General features: G+C 42.2%; 3 protein-coding genes across 3 annotated transcripts in view; 2 read left to right on the forward strand and 1 right to left on the reverse strand.

Moving 5' to 3' along the window:
* Positions 1–316: 316 nt before the first annotated feature.
* LOC308166845 (H-2 class II histocompatibility antigen, A-U alpha chain-like) lies at positions 317–5,429 on the forward strand (the record flags this gene model as incomplete). The annotated part of the gene is made up of 4 exons (XM_080541168.1): positions 317–380; positions 1,787–2,041; positions 3,258–3,542; positions 5,308–5,429. The coding sequence occupies 4 exons, from the start codon at positions 317–319 to the stop codon at positions 5,427–5,429; spliced, it is 726 nt and encodes a 241-aa protein (XP_080397294.1).
* Positions 5,430–12,022: 6,593 nt separating this feature from the next.
* LOC308166973 (vitelline membrane outer layer protein 1-like) lies at positions 12,023–13,801 on the forward strand. The gene is made up of 4 exons (XM_080541301.1): positions 12,023–12,246; positions 12,475–12,587; positions 12,999–13,302; positions 13,583–13,801. Exons 1-4 carry the CDS (start codon positions 12,031–12,033, stop codon positions 13,583–13,585), a joined length of 636 nt encoding a protein of 211 aa, XP_080397427.1. The 5' UTR covers positions 12,023–12,030; the 3' UTR covers positions 13,586–13,801.
* An 8,326-nt stretch (positions 13,802–22,127) lies between these two features.
* The window catches only part of rftn1b (raftlin, lipid raft linker 1b), a gene marked incomplete at its 3' end in the record, with an annotated part of 73,422 nt that continues 73,075 nt past the window's right edge, over positions 22,128–22,474 (reverse strand). The window contains exon 9 of the mRNA XM_080541169.1: positions 22,128–22,474. This exon is cut by the window's right edge and continues 409 nt beyond it. Coding sequence (XP_080397295.1) covers positions 22,128–22,474 — 347 coding nt within the window.

Genomic DNA, 22,474 nt, shown 5'->3' on the forward strand with positions numbered 1-22,474 from the left:
CATACAAACACACATATTGTAATGATCCCAACTCCCCAGTAGGTGGCAGTAGTCAAACACAAGTTGATGGCAGGTGCCATCAGTGCCCAAGGCACACTTTTGTGTAGTAACAACATCAGTGCCATCCAAGTAAAAGCAGTGATTGGCTAGGGATATTGAGGAAGTTGAACTGACAACAACATAAGCATACTAAGACATTTTGGTTCGGAGAGAACCACAGGTACATTAAATTAGATCCAGAGCAGAAATGATACTTGTCTGATAAGCCTCACTAGACAAGTTCACTTTTCTGGAGACTGGCTGAGGAGTCTTCATGATGGGCAACAGCAGTGTGTTTCTGTCTGTCCTGCTGGGTGTTGGTCTCCTGTCACACTGCCGGAGTAAGTTCACTTTCACTCGTTTGATAAGACAGGCAAGTATTATGGAGAGTGAAAGGAAGCAAAGAAGGTTTGAGACATGTAAAAGGCTTGTTTGACTCTTTATAGTTAATATCTGAGCCATCTTACCTTTCAAAAGCATATTGGGGAGGCTATTGGAGGTAGAAATCGGAGGACGGGCTCATTGTAACACAAATGTTTGATATCATTCCTTATTACATTCCATGCATTACAATGAGCCCGTCAAACAGCCTTCACTGTTTGAATTTACAAAGGCAAGTCTATGGGTGCTTTCATAATATGAGCCTAGTATCCCCATGGAGGATCGAAATCAGCAATGCAGACCAACTGCTATATGCTCCCTCCCTCTCATGTACTGTATGCTGACAGCCCTATGACTTCTACTGCCCCCCTTGTACTGTCTCTCTGTTCTCCAGTGTCTATATATATTATTTATTTTAAAAAGGTTTTCCTTCTATCACTGAGACTGCCAATGGCCCCTGGCCTGAGCTAGATTACTCTTCCTGATACGACTGGTGAATTGATGATTCACTTGCTTAGTCAAATGTATTGATTGTAAGTCCCTTTGGAATAAGGCGTCTGCTAAATGCCAACAATGTAATTGTAAATGTATGCTGACAGAAAATTTAGAGAAATTGCAAATTGCAGTTGAGCGATACAATTAGACAACATATTATTCAAATAGTCAAAAGCATTCAACTTTATTGAAAGCTTAACCATTGGCATATTTTTTATTTATAAGGCTATTCTTGGTCTGCTTCCATCTTACCTACGGATCTACATCCTTCAGAAAAGTATCGGAAGATATTGTCTTGGTTCCCATTACTTGTTTTCACTATCTTATGTCCCTTAAGTCTGAACTGAATTGGAGAAAAGGGCGTTTAAGTATGCTGCGCCCTCTGCTTGGAACCAGTCGCAATCAACTAAAATCACCAGAATCTTCAGGAGCTGATCTCACAGGATGCATTTAAATGACTTGGAGACAGGCACATCTGGCTGTAGCTGATTTGACTGATTTATATTGCACCTGTTTCATCGTTGATGTTGATGACTTGTGACGAATACTGATGAATGCCTTTGATATTTATGATTCTGTAATTTATTCTCTATTTTCATTGTAAATTGTTATATCTTGTTTTTATGTCTGCAACCCTGTTAATTGTGCCGCCGCCTGTCTTGGCAGGGACGCTCTTGAAGAAGAGATTTCTAATCTCAATGACACTTTTCCTTGTTAAATAAAGGTTAAATAAAGGTTAAATAAAAAAAACAAGAAAACAACATCTCTTCTGTCATAGAGGGAACTTATTTTCTCTCGTGCCAGTTAGTGTTCTCTCCTCTGTTGGCACAGCCGTCTACATGGCTTCCTTCTTAATCCCCGTAAACCCTAGGTAAACACGTTCTGCGGATCTTGAGCTTCTGCCAAAAGGACACGAGCTACGGGGAGTATGACGTGGAGTTTGACGGAGATGAGCTCTTATACGTTGACCCTGTGACCTACGAGGCGGTGCAGCGGCTGCCGGTGTTTGCCCAGCAATGGACCCCTGACGCAGGACTACCACACGACGTGTACGTGTCCATCGGAACCTGCAAGTTCAACATCCCCCGTGCTGCCGTGGGAGAGAAGAACCCGCCGGAGGCCATAGGTGGGGCGTTCACGATCACTCTGTTTTTGATTTGGTGGGGCGGCTGTATGTAGCTCAGGGGGTAGAGCCGGCGTCTAATGATCAATCGCAAGGTCTGCGATTCAGCGGTTCGATCCCTGGCTGGCCACGTGTCGAGGTGTCCTTGGGCAAGACACTGAACCCCAAATTGCTCCCAGTGAGCGGGCCGCGGCCTTGCATGGCAGCTTGCCGCCATTGGTGTGTGAGTGTGTGTGTGAATGGGTGAATGAGAGGTCATTGTAAAAGCGCTTTGGAATAAGACGTTATATAAGTGCAGTCAATGCAGTCCTTTTTTTTATATATATATTTTTAATTCTACCTGTCATTTGATTTGTTTAAGTTATTTCTCAGAGGGGTGATTGGTCCTTGAATACTCCTTTTACAATGCTTGTACACACATCTTCTAGTTCCAACCAACTCTGGTGGTGTTAGGATTTTGAGGAACCATCCATTTTTGAGTACCACGGTTTGGAAAGCCTGTGAGATGTACCGTAGCTAACAGAGTCTGCATTGTCTAGCAGATTGGTGAAAACATACCACGCTCTGTGTTCATCACAGTGCATGGTATGTTTTAACTAATCTGACTGGCAGTACTCTTAGGGATGGTTCCTCAAAGTGACTTCTGTTGGATAACATTTCCTTACCGTCTCACTTTGGGACTTTAGATACATATCCATTATCGAGTATAAGGTCAAACACTGACTCACTCACAGCGTGTCTGTCTGTCTGTCTACCCCTATGTCCGTATTTCTGTCTGTCTATCTGACTGTCTGTCTGTCTGTCTGTCCCTCTGTCTGTCTGTCTGTCTGTCTACCCCTATGTCTGTATTTCTGTCTGTCTATCTGACTGTCTGTTTGCCTGTTTATTTCCCTGTCTGTCTGTCTTTCTCTCTGTTTGTCTGTCTGTCTTTTCTGGCTGGCTATTTGCCTGCCTGCCTGCCTGTCTGTCTGTCTGTCTGTCTGTCTGTCTGTCCCTCTGTCTGTCTTTCTGTCTATCTTTCTATTTGCCTGTCTGTCTGTCTTTCTGTCTGTCTTTCTGCCTGTCTGTCTGTCTTTCTGTCTGTCTGTCTTTCTGTCTGTCTGTCTTTCTATATGTCTGTCTATCTGTCTGTCTGTCTATATGTCTGACTGTCTGTCTGTCTTCCTGTCTGTTTGCTTGTCCGTCTCTCTGTTTTGTCATTCCGTCCGTCCGTCCACAGAGCCCCCCACCGTCCAGGTTTACACCCAGAGAGAGGTGGAGCTGGCGGCCCCCAACACCCTCATCTGCCGGGTCAGTGACTTCCACCCCACACCCGTGGACATCACCTGGACCAGGAACGAGGCGCCGGTGAGCGCTAGCGACGTCAGCCAGACACAGTACTACTCCAACGACGACTTCAGCTTCCGCATCTTCTCCTACCTGAGCTTCACGCCCGAGGAGGGGGACGTCTACGCCTGCACCGTGGAGCACCTCAGCCTGATGGAACCCTTCACCAGGTTCTGGGGTGAGTCCTTCCCAGGGGGGGGCGTTATATGCAGCACTCGAGTTGAGGGGGGATGGCATCCCTCCTGAAATAAAAACAGTCTAAATCATCCTCCTTCTAAAACTGCCATCCCCACTTCCCATCCCTTTTGTCATTTTATCAATGAATGTGGTATTACTGCTATTTCAACATTTAGTTTTGTGCATATTGAGTAAAATACTGTGGGCGAGGGGGCACGCACACATGCAATGACATTTTTACCAAGTCACTGACACTGAAGTCACTGACGCTGTGGCGATGCTAAAATTGTCCCCATTATGATAAAATCCACCATCCCCCCTGATTTTCTTTTACAACTTGAGTACTGACTATATGGTGTGACCAGTGGCGTAGCGGACGGGCCCGCAAGCGACGCACCGCGGGGGGGCCCCAGCCACTAGGGGGCCCCCTAACATTGGATTTTTTTTATTTTTATAATTTAAAAAAATATGAAACAAAGAAAATAAGTGGCCCTTCATTGTGTCAAGCTTAATTTTAATATATAGGCCTATATTTAAAAAGATATACATAGTTAGCCGTATCCAATAGCAACATGACTTTGACGTCACACGTAGGCAGCGAGACACAAGGAAAATGAGCAAGCGAAAATACAATACAAAGTACAATAAGCATTCTTTAGGTGGTGGTAGATTCTCTATTCGGACATTCGGAGTGAAAGAAAAACAACATACAGATGATAATTCACACAATATAATACCACAAAAGCGTACAGCACTAAACAATAACATTTATTTGGGCAGCATCATACTCAAACTCAGGCAGAAGGGCAGGGTCCGGCCAGGTTCACAGTCACAGGCTGTCAGTGCATCATAATTCAGCATGGTTAGGCTATATATAGCTGCTTCTTTTTCTATTCTACTATTCTATTCTACTTCTGCTGTCTGCGTCTCCCTGGGTATTCCTAGACCAGATGGCAAAAAGTAAAGAAATGCCACAATATACCAGGACTTAAGAAACGAGATGTCCAACAAAGGATTTGACAAACCCTGGCCAATTTTACGCAACAAGTAGACTCTGATGCAGCGGAGACAGGGTTGCCAGATGGGCTGGTTTTTGGTGGATTTAGCCGTTTTTAGATTGGTTAGGTTGGAAATTCTCAATCCCATCTGGCAACCCTTAGCGGAGAGTCTACAGATATGTTTACAGATATCGCGCTGCTGTGCACACCACACTTTGTTAAAATAAATAAAGCTTGTACTTTTCTACTTATAATACATTCTACTGATGTAGTCTACCATTTGGTTTTAGTTATTGCTCTCACTTGTTTGTACCTTTTGCTAAGTCAAGCATTTATAATGTAGAGTGCATATTGCGAAATTTCGCAACGTCAATAACGCATCGGCCTCTAAAAAACGCACGTTTTTTTTTTTTTTTTTTACTCCGTTGCGAAAGGGCCCCCGCCGCCACCTTGCGGGGGGGGCCCGGGATTTTGCGCTACGCCACTGGGTGTGACACAGGCTGGACAGAAAGTGCAGATGTTACAGTAGGGCATTAGACTGAAGGTAAAATGGAGGATCAGATTGTTTAGAATGACTGAATGCTAAAACTGGACACCGTATAGCGTGACTCAAGTAAATGTTCCTTCATCGTGTGCATGAATCATCGACTCATTCTGTGTGTGTGTGTGTGTGTGTGTGTGTGTGTGTGTGTGTATGTGTGTGTGTGTGTGTGTGTGTGTGTGTGTGTGTGTGTGTTTATGTTTGTGTGTGCGTGTGTGTGTCCCCAGAGGCTGAAGTGCGCAGAGACAACCAGGTGGTAGAAACAGCAGTGTGTGTCGGGGGCATGACTCTAGGACTAATGGGCATTGCTGCAGGAGGCTGGTTCATCAGGAAGGCCAACAAGTCCTGAAAACCTTTACAGCAAGAGCAACACCAAGAGGAGAACTGTGATCAGATTCAGTTACAGAACTCTTAATATATTATATTCAGCTGTATTAAGTATATTGTCAAATGTAGTATGTATATTATAGTATGTAGATCCACCTTCCCTTATTCTATTAGCCATGTTGGCCTTGTTATGGTTGTAATGTTTTCAATGTTTTCAATTAGTAATGTATGTTGTTGTTTGTCTCTTGTCTGTCTGTATTTTGTCATAATTGTACTCTTATTATTTCTGCTGTTATGATTGTAATATTATGTTAGGACCCTCTCGAAAACGAGACGATACATCTCAAGGGGTTTATCCTAATAAAATAAATTTACAACAACTCATTTCACCTCACACAACTATATTGATAAGACAACTTTATATTAAACTTTTTCCTCAAATCTAGTCTCCATCTCTCTCTCTCTCTCTCCCTCCCTTCCTCTCTCTCTCTCTCTCTCCCTCCCTTCCTCTCTCTCTCTCTCTCTCTCTCTCCCTCCCTTCCTCTCTCTCTCTCTCTCTCTCTCTCCCTCCCTTCCTCTCTCTCTCTCTCTCTCTCTCTCTCTCTCTCTCTCCCTCCCTTCCTCTCTCTCTCTCTCTCTCTCTCTCTCCCTCCCGTCCTCCCTCCCTCTCTCCCTGAGAATAAAGCAGTAATGTTATACTTCTTTGTTGTTGTTGTTGTTGTTGTTTTCCCCCCCTCATGAGAGTCTCCCTGCTGAGAAACTTCAAGAGGATACTGATTAAAATATCATATGACTATTCAGCCCAGGCTCACTCGTTCATGCATGAATATTGTTATAAAGAGTGTTGGTGGATGATGTTACATTATGTGAATAAAACAAAGGCAACCATGAAAAGAAGAGATGGAAAAGCTGCCAACATACAGAACCATCCAAACCAGACAGACGACAGCCTGCTGTTTGTACAGTATGCTTGCTTTCACATTGTCTCCTTTCAATTTACATCACCCACTGTCAAAGCAATCCAAAAACAATCAAACAAACTGCCTGGGGGGAAGCACTGACAAAACTGTTTGTTTTTTGTACAGATACAACAATCTTACTGACCTTAACTTACCTCTAGTGCAAACTGCCTGGGGGGAAGAAAGGCAGACATTTTTGGAAAGCCAAAAGTGGAAGTGGTTGGACCAACCGACACAAGTTAATCATAGCGTCATTTAGAGGATGGGTGCACCTGTATCTTTGCATATGACATAGATACATATACAGAGATACTGTATATGTTTGGGCCTGGATGAAGATAATCTGGAAGCATTTAGTAACATTACATTTCAAATGTGGTCCTTGGTAAAATACTTAAGTAGTTCTTGGTGGAATACATCTATTTTCGTCCCACTTAACAATTCAGCTGTAACTGAAGAGACCAGTGAGAATACTTCCTTCAACCATCCTTAGCTTAAATACCAAATGTAGAATTGGGACTAAACAAAGCACTACACAGTAGTTTATCAGAAGTACATAGTGTCCCTCCCAGTTCCTTCTAGAAACACAACACCACTAGGGGGAAGTTAGTTGGTGTACCGCTGGCAAAGTGGAGCTTCAGCTGCTAAGATGAGTGAGAAGAGAACAGACCTACGCTGCGTCTGATAATGTTAGTTTTATTCAGCGTGTAGCTACTACTACTGAGTTATTACTTGTCCTCAAGGTTTCTCTTCATCTGGAACTACATAGGCCCACTATGGTCTGTGGGCTCTCTGCCTGTGCTCTCATCATTCTGACCTGTGTGACTCTATCCTCAGGTGAGTCCGTATTAAATTAGATTAATCTGTTGTTATGCTTTCAAAAAAGTAGGCTTGTAATTAGACCTCGATAGGTAGACTTCTATAGAGGCTATGTGCTAACGAGACCGACTAGTGTTGTGGATGCAAGTGGTAAACAACACATTTTGGAAAGCTTAATCATTGCACAATATGCTTCACCGGATAGGCTACACACCGATGAGCCAAAACATTATGACCACTGACAGGTGAAGTGAATAACATTGATTATCTTGTTTACAACAGCACCTGTCAAGGGGTGGAATATATTAGGCAGCAAGCGAACAGTCAGTTCTTGCGCCCAAGGCTCACGAGCACAGGCATAATACCAACAGCATATTAGGCAGGTGGTCATAATGGTTTGGCTCATCAGAGTAACTCCCCATTAGGAAAATACTGTGGGGAACTAAATTCAATTCCATTTGTTTTTCTTCAGGTGGGTACATGTTCCAGGGGATAGTTGACTGTGAGTATAGTGACAACATAGAGGACATGGTCTACCTTGTCAAAAATGTCTTCAACCAAAAGTTGAACACCATCTATGACTCCAGGCTCCAGAAGTATGTAGGTTTTGGGGAGTATGGAATGATCAATGCAGATCACTACAACAACCAGGAGTGGAAAATGGCGCTCAGGAAAGTAGAGGTGGAGACGATTTGCAGATACAACGCAAGATACTTTAGACTCAGCACTCTGGATAGAAAAGGCAAGCCATCCTTTATTATTTGTGTGACTGATATTCATTCGGGGGGGGAAATCGGGCCTATGAATCACACTTGAACACACCAGAATTATCCTTAATGTGTTATAGATTGTGTCTTCAATGTAGTTACCCTTTTTATATCTCACTTCAGATCGTATATATTATACAGATCAACTAGAATAACTGTTCGTTAACGTTGTGTTCTATGTGCTCATGTTATCTGTTGATTGTTGTTTCTGTGTTTCTGTATATCCTTATCGTCAATGTCTTTGAGCCCCGGAAAAACGCTATATAAATATAATGAATTATTATTATTATTATTATTATTATTATTAACTAAACTATATACTGTAGAGAAGACTAACCTTCCCAGTCCTCTGTATAGTGCCTCCTGCTGTCAAGGTCCATCTGTCCAAGGCCTCTCACTATGGCGAGCTGTCCATCCTGGAGTGCAGCGTTCTGGGCTTCTACCCCCAGGAGGTGAGGGTCACCTGGCTGAGGGACGGGGTGGAGACCACCACGGCCGTCACCTCCACAGACACGCTGGCCAACGGGGACTGGACCTACCAGCTCCGCTCCTACCTGGAGCTCCGACCTAGGAGAGGGGAGAGGGTCGCCTGCAGGGTGGAGCACAGCAGCCTGGTGGAGACCCTGGACGTGGACTGGGGTGAGAGGAGGGGGAGGAGGAGATGGGTAGATAGATAGATAGAGATAGATAGATAGATAGATAGATAGATAGAGGGGTACTTTATGAATGAATGAATGAATGGTCTTTATTGTCATTGCTACAGTACAGGTACCAAACAACGACATTTAGGAGGGGTGGCTCCCCTGGTGTTAGGAAAAAAAAAAAAAACTTTAAAAAAAACACAAGAAGGGAAGGAAATAAAGGCTATTGAGAAATTAATGTTACAGCAGCTCAACAACAACAACAACAAAAGTGACAATTGAATAATAGGCTAAATAAAATAGATAAAAATACAAAATGAAGATAGACCAATAGACATTTGGGACCGTATACAGTAGGTTTGATTTAACATCATCGTGGAGGGTAGAGGGTGGTGGGGATGGGGGGGGGGGTGAGAGAGGGAGGACAGAGCTAACAGAGGCAGGGAAAGGAGAGGCAGCGAGGGAAGAAAGAGCACCAGAGAGGCAGAGAGGAAAGGAAGAGGACCAGAGAGGCAGAGGGGGTAGGAAGATAAAAAGCGGGGAAAAGAGAAAGAGGAGAGAGGTAGCTCAAGAGGAGGGAGGAGATAGAAGGGTGAAAAGAAATACTGGGAAAGGACATTTGGGGCAGAGAACAGGAGTGAGTATGTTGTGCTTTTATTAAATCATTAGTGCCCAGGCTCCAGCCTTGTGGTAGGATTTGTATTTTTATTTCAATTAAGTTCTCCCACCCATAGATACCTCAGCATTGGATTCTAAAGTGCTGAAAATGACTCTAGGTGTCTGCTCGCTTCTCATTGGCCTCTTCGTGGCATTTGGAGGTGGAGTTTTCTATTGGTGGAAACAGAGGTAAGCCACAATGGCATCATTACAATCACTGTTCAGAAAAGTCTTCTGTAAAAATCTGCTCTATTATTTTTCTCTTTTGTCATGTTGTAATGTATAGTATTACTTTGCTCAAATGGAAGTATCAAGAAGTTTCAACAGGTTATGGCTTGTTGTTGAGGCTATGGATTATCTATTATGGAATCTACACATTCTTTTGTTTTGCTTTTTCAGGTCAGGCTTTAGGCCCGTAAATTGATATGGTAAGTATAATATTTAGCATCGAGCATTTTCCATCTTGCATTGCAAGTCTTTTATATCATACAAGAAATATATTTAAATAATTATGCAATACAGATCAACACAAATGCAGTACTGTAGATGAAACCTTTCACACACACAGTTTCTGCTTGAACGTCTGTTGAACAAGAGAAGACTTTCTCTGCCCAAAAAGACACTGATTCACAAAACAGAAGAAAGGTCTCAGCAAGGAACTGTTCATTCTGTACCGTGACTTACTTGAGGAACATCGGCCATCGATGAACAGTTTCACACCCGTCATTCTGTACCACAATGTGTTAATATGATGGAGTCTTTCCCTTTTTTTACCTTCTGTTTTTTGTATTATTATTTTTTCTTAACCTCAACTACGCATTTCCATGCTTGAATCTGAAGTGACTAATGTCTGAGTCACCAGTTACCACAGTCATGAAGAGGAACCTACCAACCGCAATCACTTGTTGTTAGCCTTTTTGTTCAACCATTTTTGGAAGCGAATGAAATCACCTTGTGATTTGTCACTTTTACTACTTATTACTAAACTTCTTTCACCTAAAACAACCTTCTGTGTACCGGCATTTCTTTCTTGTATGTACTAACTGTAAATGATATAGAAAAAGGAAAAGGGATTCAAGCTTTGTCATTGCACAGAGTACAATGAAATGTATTTTATATGCATCCCACATATGGTGCAAAAATGCTAATAAATGATGAACATGATAGTGAAATCAATCATGATACAGTAACAGGATACAAGATGGACACATTTGCAACAGATGAACATGTACAATTATATTATACGTATGCAGGCTATTGTATAACAAGAGGTGATACAAGATACTAATATAAGATACTGTATTTCATAAGAAGTCTTGGCAATAATCAAATCAACATGAATACAATTGTTTGAGTTTAGAATATGGTACAGGAATTATTACGGTTTTCAATGACTCCAAGGCTCCAAACTAGAAAAAATGCTGATTGTTATTCAAGCCCTGTATAAGGGATATTAAAACTCATACGTCAGCTGTCTGGGGACTGCATAGCGATAACAGAGAGGGTCTTTATAAGGTGAAACAAAATATGTTGGAACCAACAAGTGTTTTTGAAATCCTTGTAAATTACGTGATCTGGTTTATTAAAAGATGTTCTTATTAAAATGTTCATTTGGTCAGAAGAAAATATTATTTACGTTAACCTTTAATCACAGAGAGAGAGAGAGAGAGAGAGAGAGAGAGAGAGAGAGAGAGAGAGAGAGAGAGAGAGAGAGAGAGAGAGAGAGAGAGAGAGAGAGAGAGAGAGAGAGAGAGAGAGAGAGAGAGAGAGAGAGAGAGAGAGAGAGAGAGAGAGAGGGGGAGAGATGACTATGGGAAGGTCCACAATCTTGACTAGATCTCAGGGTTCTTATTGAGACATGCTGGAGTGTCTCTCTCTCTCTTTGTGTCTGTCAGAGACGACTTCTCACCTCGACACAACCTGCTCCACCCGTGGTCTCTGGAGAGAGCATAAATAGCAACGTGGGAAAGTCACACACTGTTTGTTTTGTATGATATCAGTCTGGGGTCTGGTTTCCTCTCAATTCCAGAAGTTTCCGAGAGAACCTGTCCTAAACAAAGTCAAAGTACAAATAGACATGAAACATCTAAGGTATTACAGGGTGACGGGGATGCAGCAGCACTACCCGGTCATGACGTTTCACTGTCCTAGCCCCCCGCTGGAGGAACGAGCCTCCCACTGCTGTCAGGACTGCAGAGTCACTCCCTGTCTTCCACCGTAGACTGAAGACCTCCATCTCTTCTCTTCAGGCTACACCTTAACGGTTCCTCCTGAAACCTCTCCGTCCCCACTACCCCATCTGTAGAGTTCTACTGTAAATAATAATTAAGAAAATAATAAAAATTCCTTCTTCTAGCATTTTGACTGCCAATGGCCTCTGGTCCGTGCATAGATGACTTTTTCTTGCAATGACTGATGGATGGATGATTCACTTACTTAGACAAATGTATTTGTTGTAAGTCGCTTTGGATAAAGGCGTCTGCTAAATGGCAAAAATGTTATGTAAATGATATGATATTGTAGGTTAGTTAGACGCAAGACACGTAGTCATGGTGTTTAAGGTCGCAGTTGCGATTGAAATATTTGACAGTAGAAAATGTTCCCATTGCAAAGAACAACAGCTGTCTCTTTCCCATGCCACTCCTCCATAGCACAGTAAATTATTAATACTGATAACAGTATGGTTACCTCACCAACACATCCAGGAGGTGTGAGCAAAGCTATAAGAGATCACTCTGTCACTCTCCTTCTTCTCAATCTGGTTCAGAGTGACTGAGAACATGGCGATCCTACTCATTGCCCTGTCCGTCCTGGCTGTGTTGGCCCCTGGCTTATGTCAGGTGGATGTGAAGGGTGCGGTAATACGTGCAGGTACGGCTTACAACGCCAGACCCTATGCTTCCCTCCTCACCGTGCCCAATGGAGAGCAGTTTGGAAACTGGACCTGGCCTGAGATGTGCCCAGACAAGTTCTTCGCGGTTGGGTTCAGTCTTCGGGTAAGACTAATACTCCCTCATTAACTTTATAGAAACATACGTGTGAGAGTTTGGTTCATTGATTATTATTTTTTTCGAGTCATTTGAGGAGTTTTGGGTAGGTGGAATTCAAAATGCTCACTTGTGAGAGGGTCTGAATTCAGAGGGACCCGAATGACCTTTACTTCCGTCATAGATGTAAAAACAGTTGAACTAAGTCTAGCATATTGTCCATTGACCTTGTATCAGGTGGAGTCGGAACAGTATGGTCTGGACGACACCTCCCTGAATGGCATCCGTCTGATCTGCTCCAAAGAAGAGGACAGGAGCTTCCTGTACACCATTGAGTCTCACACTGGATAGTAAGTACAGATCACAACCCTGACCCTAACCCTAACCCTAACCCTGACCCTAACCCTAGCCCTTACCCTATCCCTAACCCATGGGTTATATCGACCCATCACAGTGCCAAATAGAGATTCAAACAATTCTCTTTTGTCACTTTGAGAACGGTTTATTACGACAGTCGTACCTCATTTTTACTGCGGTTTCTCAAGTGTTTTACCTGCAAGAGAGGAAGATATGAAGGGACATTATGAGTTTTCTCTTATGAATATATTATGAACATTTACCAACTGCTGAGGAGGTGGGCTTTGATCTAAAAGTTCTACTGCCTATTGTGTTTTTTTTATCCTTCTCTACCTCACCCTCTCTTTCTACCTCTCTCTCTCTCTCTCTCTCTCTATCCCCCCTTCTCTCTCCTTCCTCCACAGCTACGGTGATTGGACCGCCCCTCAGTATTGCCCCAGGGGAGTCCTCACCTCCTTCCAGCTCCGTGTGGAGCCCCACCAGGGTCTTTTCGGTGACGACACCTGCGCCAACAACATCAAGTTCCGCTGCAGCAGCAACCCCGTCCTGGAAGGTCAATCCACCGACTGGGGGGAGTATGGTCTCTGGAGCCAGGAGTGTGGTGCCGGGGGTATCTGTGGCATCGAGACCAAGATGGAGGAATACCAGTATGGGCTGGACGACTCTTCTCTCAATGACGTGCGCTTCCACTGCTGCTCAAGCGCCCAGGTGAGATACGTTTTACCTGAGCAGGTAGCAGATAATCTTGTAGGGTGTGAGAATAGGATAAGTTGGCTTTTGGAATTATTTAGATTTTTAAGGCGGTTCTAAAATGCTCTATGAAATTGAAATGATCCAGAATTGTCTAGAAGCTAAAAGAGACACTTATTTATGCATTTGTTTTATGCACTCAGGACAAAAAAAGTATACACAATTAAATAACCCATGGTGATATTGCAGTGCATATTTGTAACACTCTGATTGTCCATTGTAACCCTGTGGCTCGCAGTGATCTGCTGTTAGAAGGAGTCATATCTCTCCTCTGGACCAATGACAACCAGCCAGACCAGACCAGACCAGACCAGACCCGGCCCTAACCAAGCCCAGTCAGCACACAGAGCATAACTCATTCGACACAGTCAATAACTGAATTTGTCATTAACACCAAATAAACCATGAATCTGTCATTAACATCTAGTGAACCATGAATCTGTCATTGACACCAAATAAACCATGAATCTGTCATTGACACCAAATGAACCATGCACCTGGCACTCTATGGCTTCTGTTGTTTGTGTAGTGGTAAATGGACTGCATATAGCCTTATTCCAAAGCGCTTTATAATGGCCTCTCACCCATTATAAATTCACCCATTCACACACACATTCACACACCAATGGCGGCAAGATACCATGGAAGGCGCCGGCCCGCTCATTGGAAGCAATTTGGGGTTCAGTGTCTTGCCCAAGGACACCTTTGACACATGGCCAGCATGGGATCGAACCACAGAACCACTGACTTTGCGATCGTTAGACGCCGAGTCTACCTCCTAAGCCACAGCCGCCCGTAACCCTAGTGATGGGCACAATTCTGACATTTAGTTAAAGCAGCATTCTGTATCTGCCCAGACAGATATAAATGGATGGGTATTGGCAAATGTTCTTGCCAAATACTTATTCTCACTTCCCTATGTCTTTGGTTTTGGGGGCGTTACAACCTAATTCCATTAATCCAGTGTCAGTTACAGTTGCCAAAAACCTGTTCCTCAGCTTACTTAAGCAATATCACACAGAGGGAGTGCTGTTATACTGAATATCACACAGAGGGAGTGTGTTATACTGAATATCACACAGAGGGAGTGCTGTTATACTGAATATCACACAGAGGGAGTGCTGTTATACTGAATATCATACAGAGGGAGGCTGTTATACTGAATATCACACAGAGGGAGTGTGTTATACTGAATATCACACAGAGGGAGGCTGTTATACTGAATATCACACAGAGGGAGTGCTGTTATACTGAATATCACACAGAGGGAGTGCTGTTATACTGAATATCACACAGAGGGAGTGCTGTTATACTGAATATCACACAGAGGGAGTGCTGTTATACTGAATATCACACAGAGGGAGTGCTGTTATACTGAATATCACACAGAGGGAGTGCTGTTATACTGAATATCACACAGAGGGAGTGCTGTTATACTGAATATCACACAGAGGGAGAGCTGTTATACTGAATATCACACAGAGGGAGTGCTGTTATACTGAATATCACACAGAGGGAGTGCTGTTATACTGAATATCACACAGAGGGAGGCTGTTATACTGAATATCACACAGAGGGAGTGCTGTTATACTGAATATCACACAGAGGTCGTGCTGTTATACTGAATATCAGCACGGCTGTGATTGGGTCGTAGGTACGAGGTATTCAGTATAACAGCACGACCTCGAGTGTGATATTGCTTTTATACAACAGTTCTACAGCGCCATTAATTAGGTAACAGTAATAAGCGACAACTGATTATGATTTGTTTGTTTATTTAATAATTTATTTTGGCTCTGCCAACAAAAAATATTTCCGCAACTGAACTTCAACTGGACTGTTGCCTAGTAACCTGAACATACTCTTTGTATCATGTACATTTATCTGTACGTTTCCATTTATTGTGCAAGCAGTGAATTACCTCTTCTGATGACCATTCATAATTTAACTCAAATGTTATATTTGGAAATATATCCATCTTTGTTTGAAACCAACACACTGATATATCATCTGATAGATAACGACCGTTAATATATATAATATATTATACTGTATATCAGCACTCATGGAATGCCTCTTGTCCAATCAAATGACTTGGTCAGAACTAACTGTCTGTTGTATAATAAACGTTAACGAACGCCGGGGTGACTGTGGATGGAGACTCAGTTCATGGTGAGTTGCTATACGCATCTGAAGATATCATCTTCGCATCTGAAGAGCCCAATCTGAATAATTCCAATATGCACACTGCAATCTCCATCGCCATGAGAACAGCATGTGTTTATGTTGTGTCTCTAATGAACCAATAAACTTGCTAGCAAAGTCAAACGATACGTGAGCACCAAGTGGAGTTGCTGACACATGCATTTCTCCTCCTCCTGGAACGGAGCTAATTAAGAGATGACAAGAGACGGGGTATTAATGTATTAATTCATTTAGAGTTTTAAGGCCTGAGGAGGGCGATAAGACGGCGATTGGCAAACACAGAGGTAATTGTGTTAATTAATCGGTGAGTGGTTAATCTGCTAAAGCAATGTACGTGGAGGAAAAAATAACTTTGTGACTTTATCAAGCGCTGCAGTAATGGTTTTCAAAAGATATTAGAACTTGAGGTAGACTGATTATGGCTTATATTTTTCTTTGATCTCGAGGCTGAGTTTTCCTTTCATGTCAATGGCTGAACTTCTGCTGACCTCGAATTCAAGTGTACTTGTTTGAGGTGAGTAACTATTGTGAACTTATTGGCCACCTCAATCATTCAATTAAAATGGATATGACATCGTGAAGGACGATGACGTAGTTCAATCTGTTTCAGACCAATACAATTGGAAAGTGACTGACATGGCCACTAGGTGGCAGTGTAACCTTAATGGTGAACTGACACACGCCATCAGATGGGATGGCATTAAGGGACCAACAAGGAGTGTCAAGACGATAAATCTGCTGAGATATTGATCATTTCTAACCCCCTGATCTAGTAATGTAGGTTATGATGATGATTATTATTATTATTATTATTATTATTTTCTACTTTAAATTAATAGCCATTGAATAATGTAACAAATGCCTCATGAGCATAGTTCAACTGTCTAACCCCATCAGAACCCAAACTACAAGTTTTTTTAACTTAATTTTTGTAAACAAACACTTCAGAGCATGGTGAAAAGTCTAGTTTTGTTCCCATGGATGTCCAGTCCTTAGCTCTGTCTGTATGTAACCACTCTCCATTTCATAGATTATCCAGCACAAACCATCAGCTGCTGGGATCCCACTGTGTGTTGTTGTTTGAATTACAGACTGCACCTTTAAGGCCCTGTGTAGTACGTAGTCTTGTGATTATCATTCATGACGAATGTAAAGATGTAGTCAGACCCATATGTATCATTTTAATCCACATGAAACAAGATCCCCATTCAGTATGTCACATTCAGCAGTTTTATCTAGACTCTAATGTAATGTGTTATGGTGGTAACAACCCCTTGGGCCATAACTGAGATCATAAGTACAGTAGTTCAATAGCATATCCGCAGGCAGAAATGTGGGTTCCTGGCAAGCCGTGGTGGTTCACCTCGTCCCACTGCTAATTTAAGAGCTATTAACGTCTCATGTAGTGGACAGAATTGATGTGCTGGGGGTTTTGGTGGCAAAGCCCTCCATATAATGACCTTTCCCTCCCCAAGGCTCCTAGCTCATGACTTATAGATTCCCCCACAGTGTGGAAACTGTACTGTAAATATGGTTTCTTTTCAGAAACACCACGGTTATTATTACCATGAGCCGTGTGCTATTTCTTTGACATATTAAGGCATTGGGGACCTTTCGGTTTCAAATTATGTTGTTTTTATAACAGAGACATAGGCTAATGTAACTGTATATATGATCCATTGTAAACCCTACACAGTTATGAAAGTGTAATAAGCAGATATGGCAGATTTTGAAAAATAGTCTGGTGGGTTTCGACATTTTGTCCACAAGAGCTTGCAGTGCTGCACATAAATGAAGCTTGAGCCAAAAATAGGGCTCTTACACTGCATGCTGGAGACTGAAGATGTCTACTTACAACATTATTTTACCTTTCTGATGACATTGTCTAAGAGTCCTTCACTAAACTGCCAGAAGCAGGGGCGACTGTGGCGCAGGAGGTAGAGCCGGCGTCTAATGATTGCAAGGTCGGCAGAGTGGCGGTTCGAACCCCGGCTGGCTACATGTCAAGGTGTCCTTGGGCAAGACACTTAACCCCAAATTGCTCTCAATGAGCGGGCCGCCTTGCATGGTAGCTTGCCGCCATTGGTGTGTGAATGTGTGTGTGAACGGGTGAATGAGAGGCCGTTGTAAAGCGCTTTGGATAAAGGCGCTATATAAGTCAGTCCATTGAAGCAGGGCCAGATAACCTTACATATATGTATACTGGAGACTAAAGTTGTCTACTTACCACATTTACATTCTTTTACCTTCCCAACAACCTGATCCCCAGGCTATTGAGCAGAGCGCAAATAAGCCTAGAATAACAATGACTCAAACGTGGTGGGAGTGGATTTATTGAGTAAAGTATTTGGTATGATTTGGTTTCAGAGAATCACACGGCTGTGAGGTGTAGCTTCAAATCAAAAATGCATGGTGTGCAAGCACAAGGGAGAGGTGCTGTGGGAGATTGATTGATGTAAAGTAAAGCCAATGGTTGTGTGCCGTCAGTTTTTTTTCCCGGCGCTCTTTCTATTGTCTTAATGAAGGCCAATGAAGTTTGACGTGTCGGCCCCCCAGACCTCTCATACATTTGGTCGGAAGTGTCTCGAAACGACATCATAGTCCGTCACTGACCAACTGGAACAAAGCAGGTCTGAACGTTCTGAGAATACTACATAGAAGCAGGACCTTGTGAGCAGTGTGGGTTATACACAAATCTTTAGAATTAAGGTGAAAATGTAAAGAATCTTGATGAAGCCAAAACCTCCACCCATCTAGAAGCAAAAAAACCTGAGTAGAATTTCAATATTCACACTGGAGAAAGAAACAACACACATTAAATATAAATCATTTTATAATATACAAATTGTACAGATGTCATGAACAATAGGAAATGTGGATGTTTGATGATAGCAAAGATAAAGAGTATTTTAGTCGTTTTTTTTTTTTACAAACACTGCTATACATGAAGACAATAGCCGATGATCAAAGATACTCAACATTCAAGATGGCAGCTGAGGTGTTGAAAACAGCAACATCAGAGATGAAACCTAAGAATACATTTTCCAGAGGCCACAAGCAAGCTAAAGTGACAACATAAAAAGATTTCCATCCTATTGTATCATGTTCTGTCATTTCTAATCTGCCCATTTCACATCATAACACACAGGAAATGAGACCTGAAACACACATTCTGTACAGCGTTATTAAAAACAAGTGCACCAGCGCCACTGCTGAGATTCAGACAATTATGGATTACATAAGACAAGAAACAGTATAATACCTTTTTGTACATGACTGGGTAGAAGGTTCTAGACTAAGGCTAAGCTAAGGGCCCACATTAGTCACAGGTCTCTGTCTTGTCACAGAAGGGTAGGTAAACATGGTTCAACATCATTTAACTGATGAAGTGCTAGATCCGCCAACGCTTTTTTCTCCATATCCGTGTTATTTTTTCTTTGTCCCAGGACATTTTTTGTCACAACCTCTAGTCTAGAGCCTACTAATGTCAAAGCCCACGTAACGTGTAACCACCAATCAGCTCTCATCACAAGACACGATGCACCGGAGGTCTGGACCCCAGGTGAAACCAACGGATAGAGGACCTGGTGTCATCTGACCCCAACTCTGTGGAAGTCATTGTTGCAGTGAATGTCCTACTGGAAAGCTGTAGGTGTTAAAACACAGAATGACGTAAAGAATGAGATCACCCATAACTGGTTTGCCAAGTGATGCCTGTAGAACTAAATATACATATGTTTTAACAGGCCTTCTCCTCTCAGTGTTTAAGGTACTCAAAGGGGAATACATATTACAGATAAAAAACATTTTAACGTCTGAACTCATTGTTATAAAGAATAGAAACCTGACACAAACAAGTCTATAATCATATAAATAAACAAGATGACAGTCTTACGTTTATCTTAACTTAAAGGGCAAAGAGATTAAACAAATGATTAAATGTGAAAAATAAATCGAATCAAACTCAGTGGAGAAATCTCTTGAATATTCTCGATAAACGTTTTAGTCCACACTCTGGGTCTTTTTATATTGCCATTTCTTATTTATATTTGTTTTAGTCTCTCACAAATATTGAACTGACAGGTTAATTATATTCTCCCTCCAGCTGTGATTCAAGAGGCTAAATAAAATATTTGTCAAATACAAAAAGTACTTATTACAGCTCATATAACCTAAAGCAAAGCATCTCAGAAAATAGAAAATACCAATATACCACAGAGAATATTACGAAGTGAGCAATATCTTGCCTCAATATCAGAGCAATGTGCTTGGGCAAACATCTGTGTACTTCAACCAGTTCCAGCTGTGGAAAATCCATTCTGGTTCAAACATGACCTCTGACCTCTCCGCCATTAGTGATGACCTCACGCCCACAGGATCCAGCTCCATCACACAGAGGGCCGAGAGGACATGGAACATATGGTGGATGAGGTCAGAAATGATGACCCCATAGCTAAAAACCCACAATTCTCAGGAGGTAGCTAGGAGTGTCAGAACACACTTTAGCAAGCTATAGCGCTACAACATACACAGAGCTGACCTTTGGTCTTCGTAAATCCAAGACAAGAACCTCACTTTTAAATCAAAAACATATTACCTTCAAAACCAAAAGCCTGGAACTTCAAATCTAAAACATATAACACTGGTCTTACCTTCAAACACTGATTGTAACAATACTCTCTCATTTGACGAAAAACATAAAACATTGAAAATCACTTTCATACCTCTGCATTATTGACATTTATAATTGATGATGTTGGCCCCGTGATAAAATAAGGCTATCCTGGTCACAGTTCAGAACTCTAATCTACACAATACATCGGCCATTACATGAAACATGTCAGAACAGTCAGTCGAATACTAGACCACATTTACACAACAGCGACAGGCTCATTCATCAGAGAACATACAGTTCTCCACCGACTTTGCTTAGCAACTGTGGCACAATCAAAAATCAATCCCAGTGCTAATCACCATCGATATGAAGTGCTATTTGTTTGACGGGGTGAGGTGTTCACTGTCAATAGCCCCCATAAGTGACCTCCATTATAAATGTATGACTTCTGACTGGTATCCCACTGACAAAATCCATTAGGCCACTAATGACTGCTTTACAGCGTGTGTAGTCTGTCAATGCAAGCTCCTTTTAAAATGGAAAGCAACATGACACCATGAAGGACTACATTATGATTTTGTTATTATCACAAATGACTCTGTTAGGAGGCTCTTAAAGAGCTTGGAGGTGAAATATTCAAGCAGTGTCGATAGAGAATGGGGATTCGAAAGACCGCTAAGCTAAATTAGGCTATCCATTAGTTTTTTTTACTCCCTCTGTGCTTTTTCTCTTTTTTGGTCTCTTGGTAAATCCAACCTTGGCCTCGACTTTAACCTTGCTTCCAGGTGGGAAAGTACTCCTGTTATTGACCATTGATTGGAAACCCTTTTTTGAACAAAATTGTGACAGCAGCTGGTGAAACTGGGAACAAGTCGCCAACCGACGGACTGTTTGGACTTTTATTCAGAAAAATGTTAATACATTTCAGCGTTGTTGAAAATCAATGACACACTCGCTAGTCAAGCAACAACAATGCAATGCAATGAATAAGTAATCCCCCACTACTACCTAGTTAGTGTAGAGTAGTGGGGATTACTCACCGAATCCATTGTGTCCAGTGTTTAGGCTTGACTAGCGAGTGTGTCATTGTTTTTTGAACAACGCTGAAATTACATTATTACATTTTTTCAGAATAAAGGTCCAAACAATTTGATTGGCTGGCGACTTGTTCCCGGTTTCACCAGCTGCTGTCACAATTGAACATTTGAGTATAAATAGATGTATATAGATCTACATGTAAACTGTCAAAGACATCCCACAATTTCGGAATGCTTATCACACTTCCACTCAACCTCCAAACATTCAAAGGAAATGTAATTAATATTCAAACACTTTAGGTGACACCTTCTGAATGCAAGCTGAACCTACCACAGGGGAGGTGAACCTTGCGCAGAAGAATCGCAGTGATTATAATCATTTATCTGTCATACTTGACAAGTGAGAGCTCGGCGTAAACAAAGATCTATTCACCTTGCATTGGATTGCCTGTCGCAACAACAGCCACTACCTCTGCCACCGATTTCCTCCTCTACAACACCCTTGTGACATAAGCATTCACATACAGCGCTACTACACAGCATAGGACGAAGGCATTGGCCTGCTTAAAGTCTGTTCATCTCACTACGCCCAAGCCTCATTTAGTCCAGTCAATGTGTCCATTTTAAGTGGTTCTAGTACAGGCGTCCAAGCATTTTCCTCACTATTCTCAGTTATGTACATTCAGTATAGGTATGTATACAATGGACGTCTGAGCTTGTGAGATTTACTGTTGAGTGTACTGTCAAGGACAAAGCTGATGATGATCAGGGAATGAGAATAGGGCCTCCAATAAACCATCTTTACTAAGGGGACAGTGGTGACAATAGATTCCGGAGTCAGAGCAGCTGCCTCAGGGTATAATGGTGTTTGGGAGGTAGGGCAACACTTGGGGTGCAATGGCTTGCTTGAATTTGAAGAGGTTTTTTTAATCGCTTGACCCCTCGATCTCTTCAGGGTTTTGATTGGTCATTGTGACCTGTCCGTCATCCGCAACTTCCTTGTGCACCTCTACTTGCTGTTGCTGTTGAGGCGTGTCTTGTTGCACGGCAGTGTTCTCTGATTCCCCACTGACTCCACCTGCCTTTTTCTCTTCCTCAGTCTCAACCCCATTTTCCTTAACTTCCACCATTTCAGCCCCTCCCTCTTTCTTCTCTTTGGTATCAACTTCTCCTTCTACCGCCTTGGTAGTTTCTGTCCCATCCTCAACCTCCCCATTCACTAGGTCCTCTACTTTCTTCTTCTCTCCCTCTCTTTCATGCCCAGTCTCTACCA

The sequence above is a fragment of the Nansenia antarctica genome (genome assembly GCF_963989245.1).
Source record: "Nansenia antarctica genome assembly, chromosome: 10".
NCBI lineage: Eukaryota > Metazoa > Chordata > Actinopteri > Argentiniformes > Microstomatidae > Nansenia > Nansenia antarctica.

Bases quoted from the DNA above. Each gene is read 5' to 3' on its own strand.
- LOC308166973 (XM_080541301.1), top strand. From the start codon at position 12,031: ATGGCGATCCTACTCATTGCCCTGTCCGTCCTGGCTGTGTTGGCCCCT. The intron at 12,247-12,474 runs GTAAGACTAATA...ACCTTGTATCAG, and splicing joins CGGTTGGGTTCAGTCTTCGG to GTGGAGTCGGAACAGTATGG. The intron at 12,588-12,998 runs GTAAGTACAGAT...CTTCCTCCACAG, and splicing joins ATTGAGTCTCACACTGGATA to CTACGGTGATTGGACCGCCC.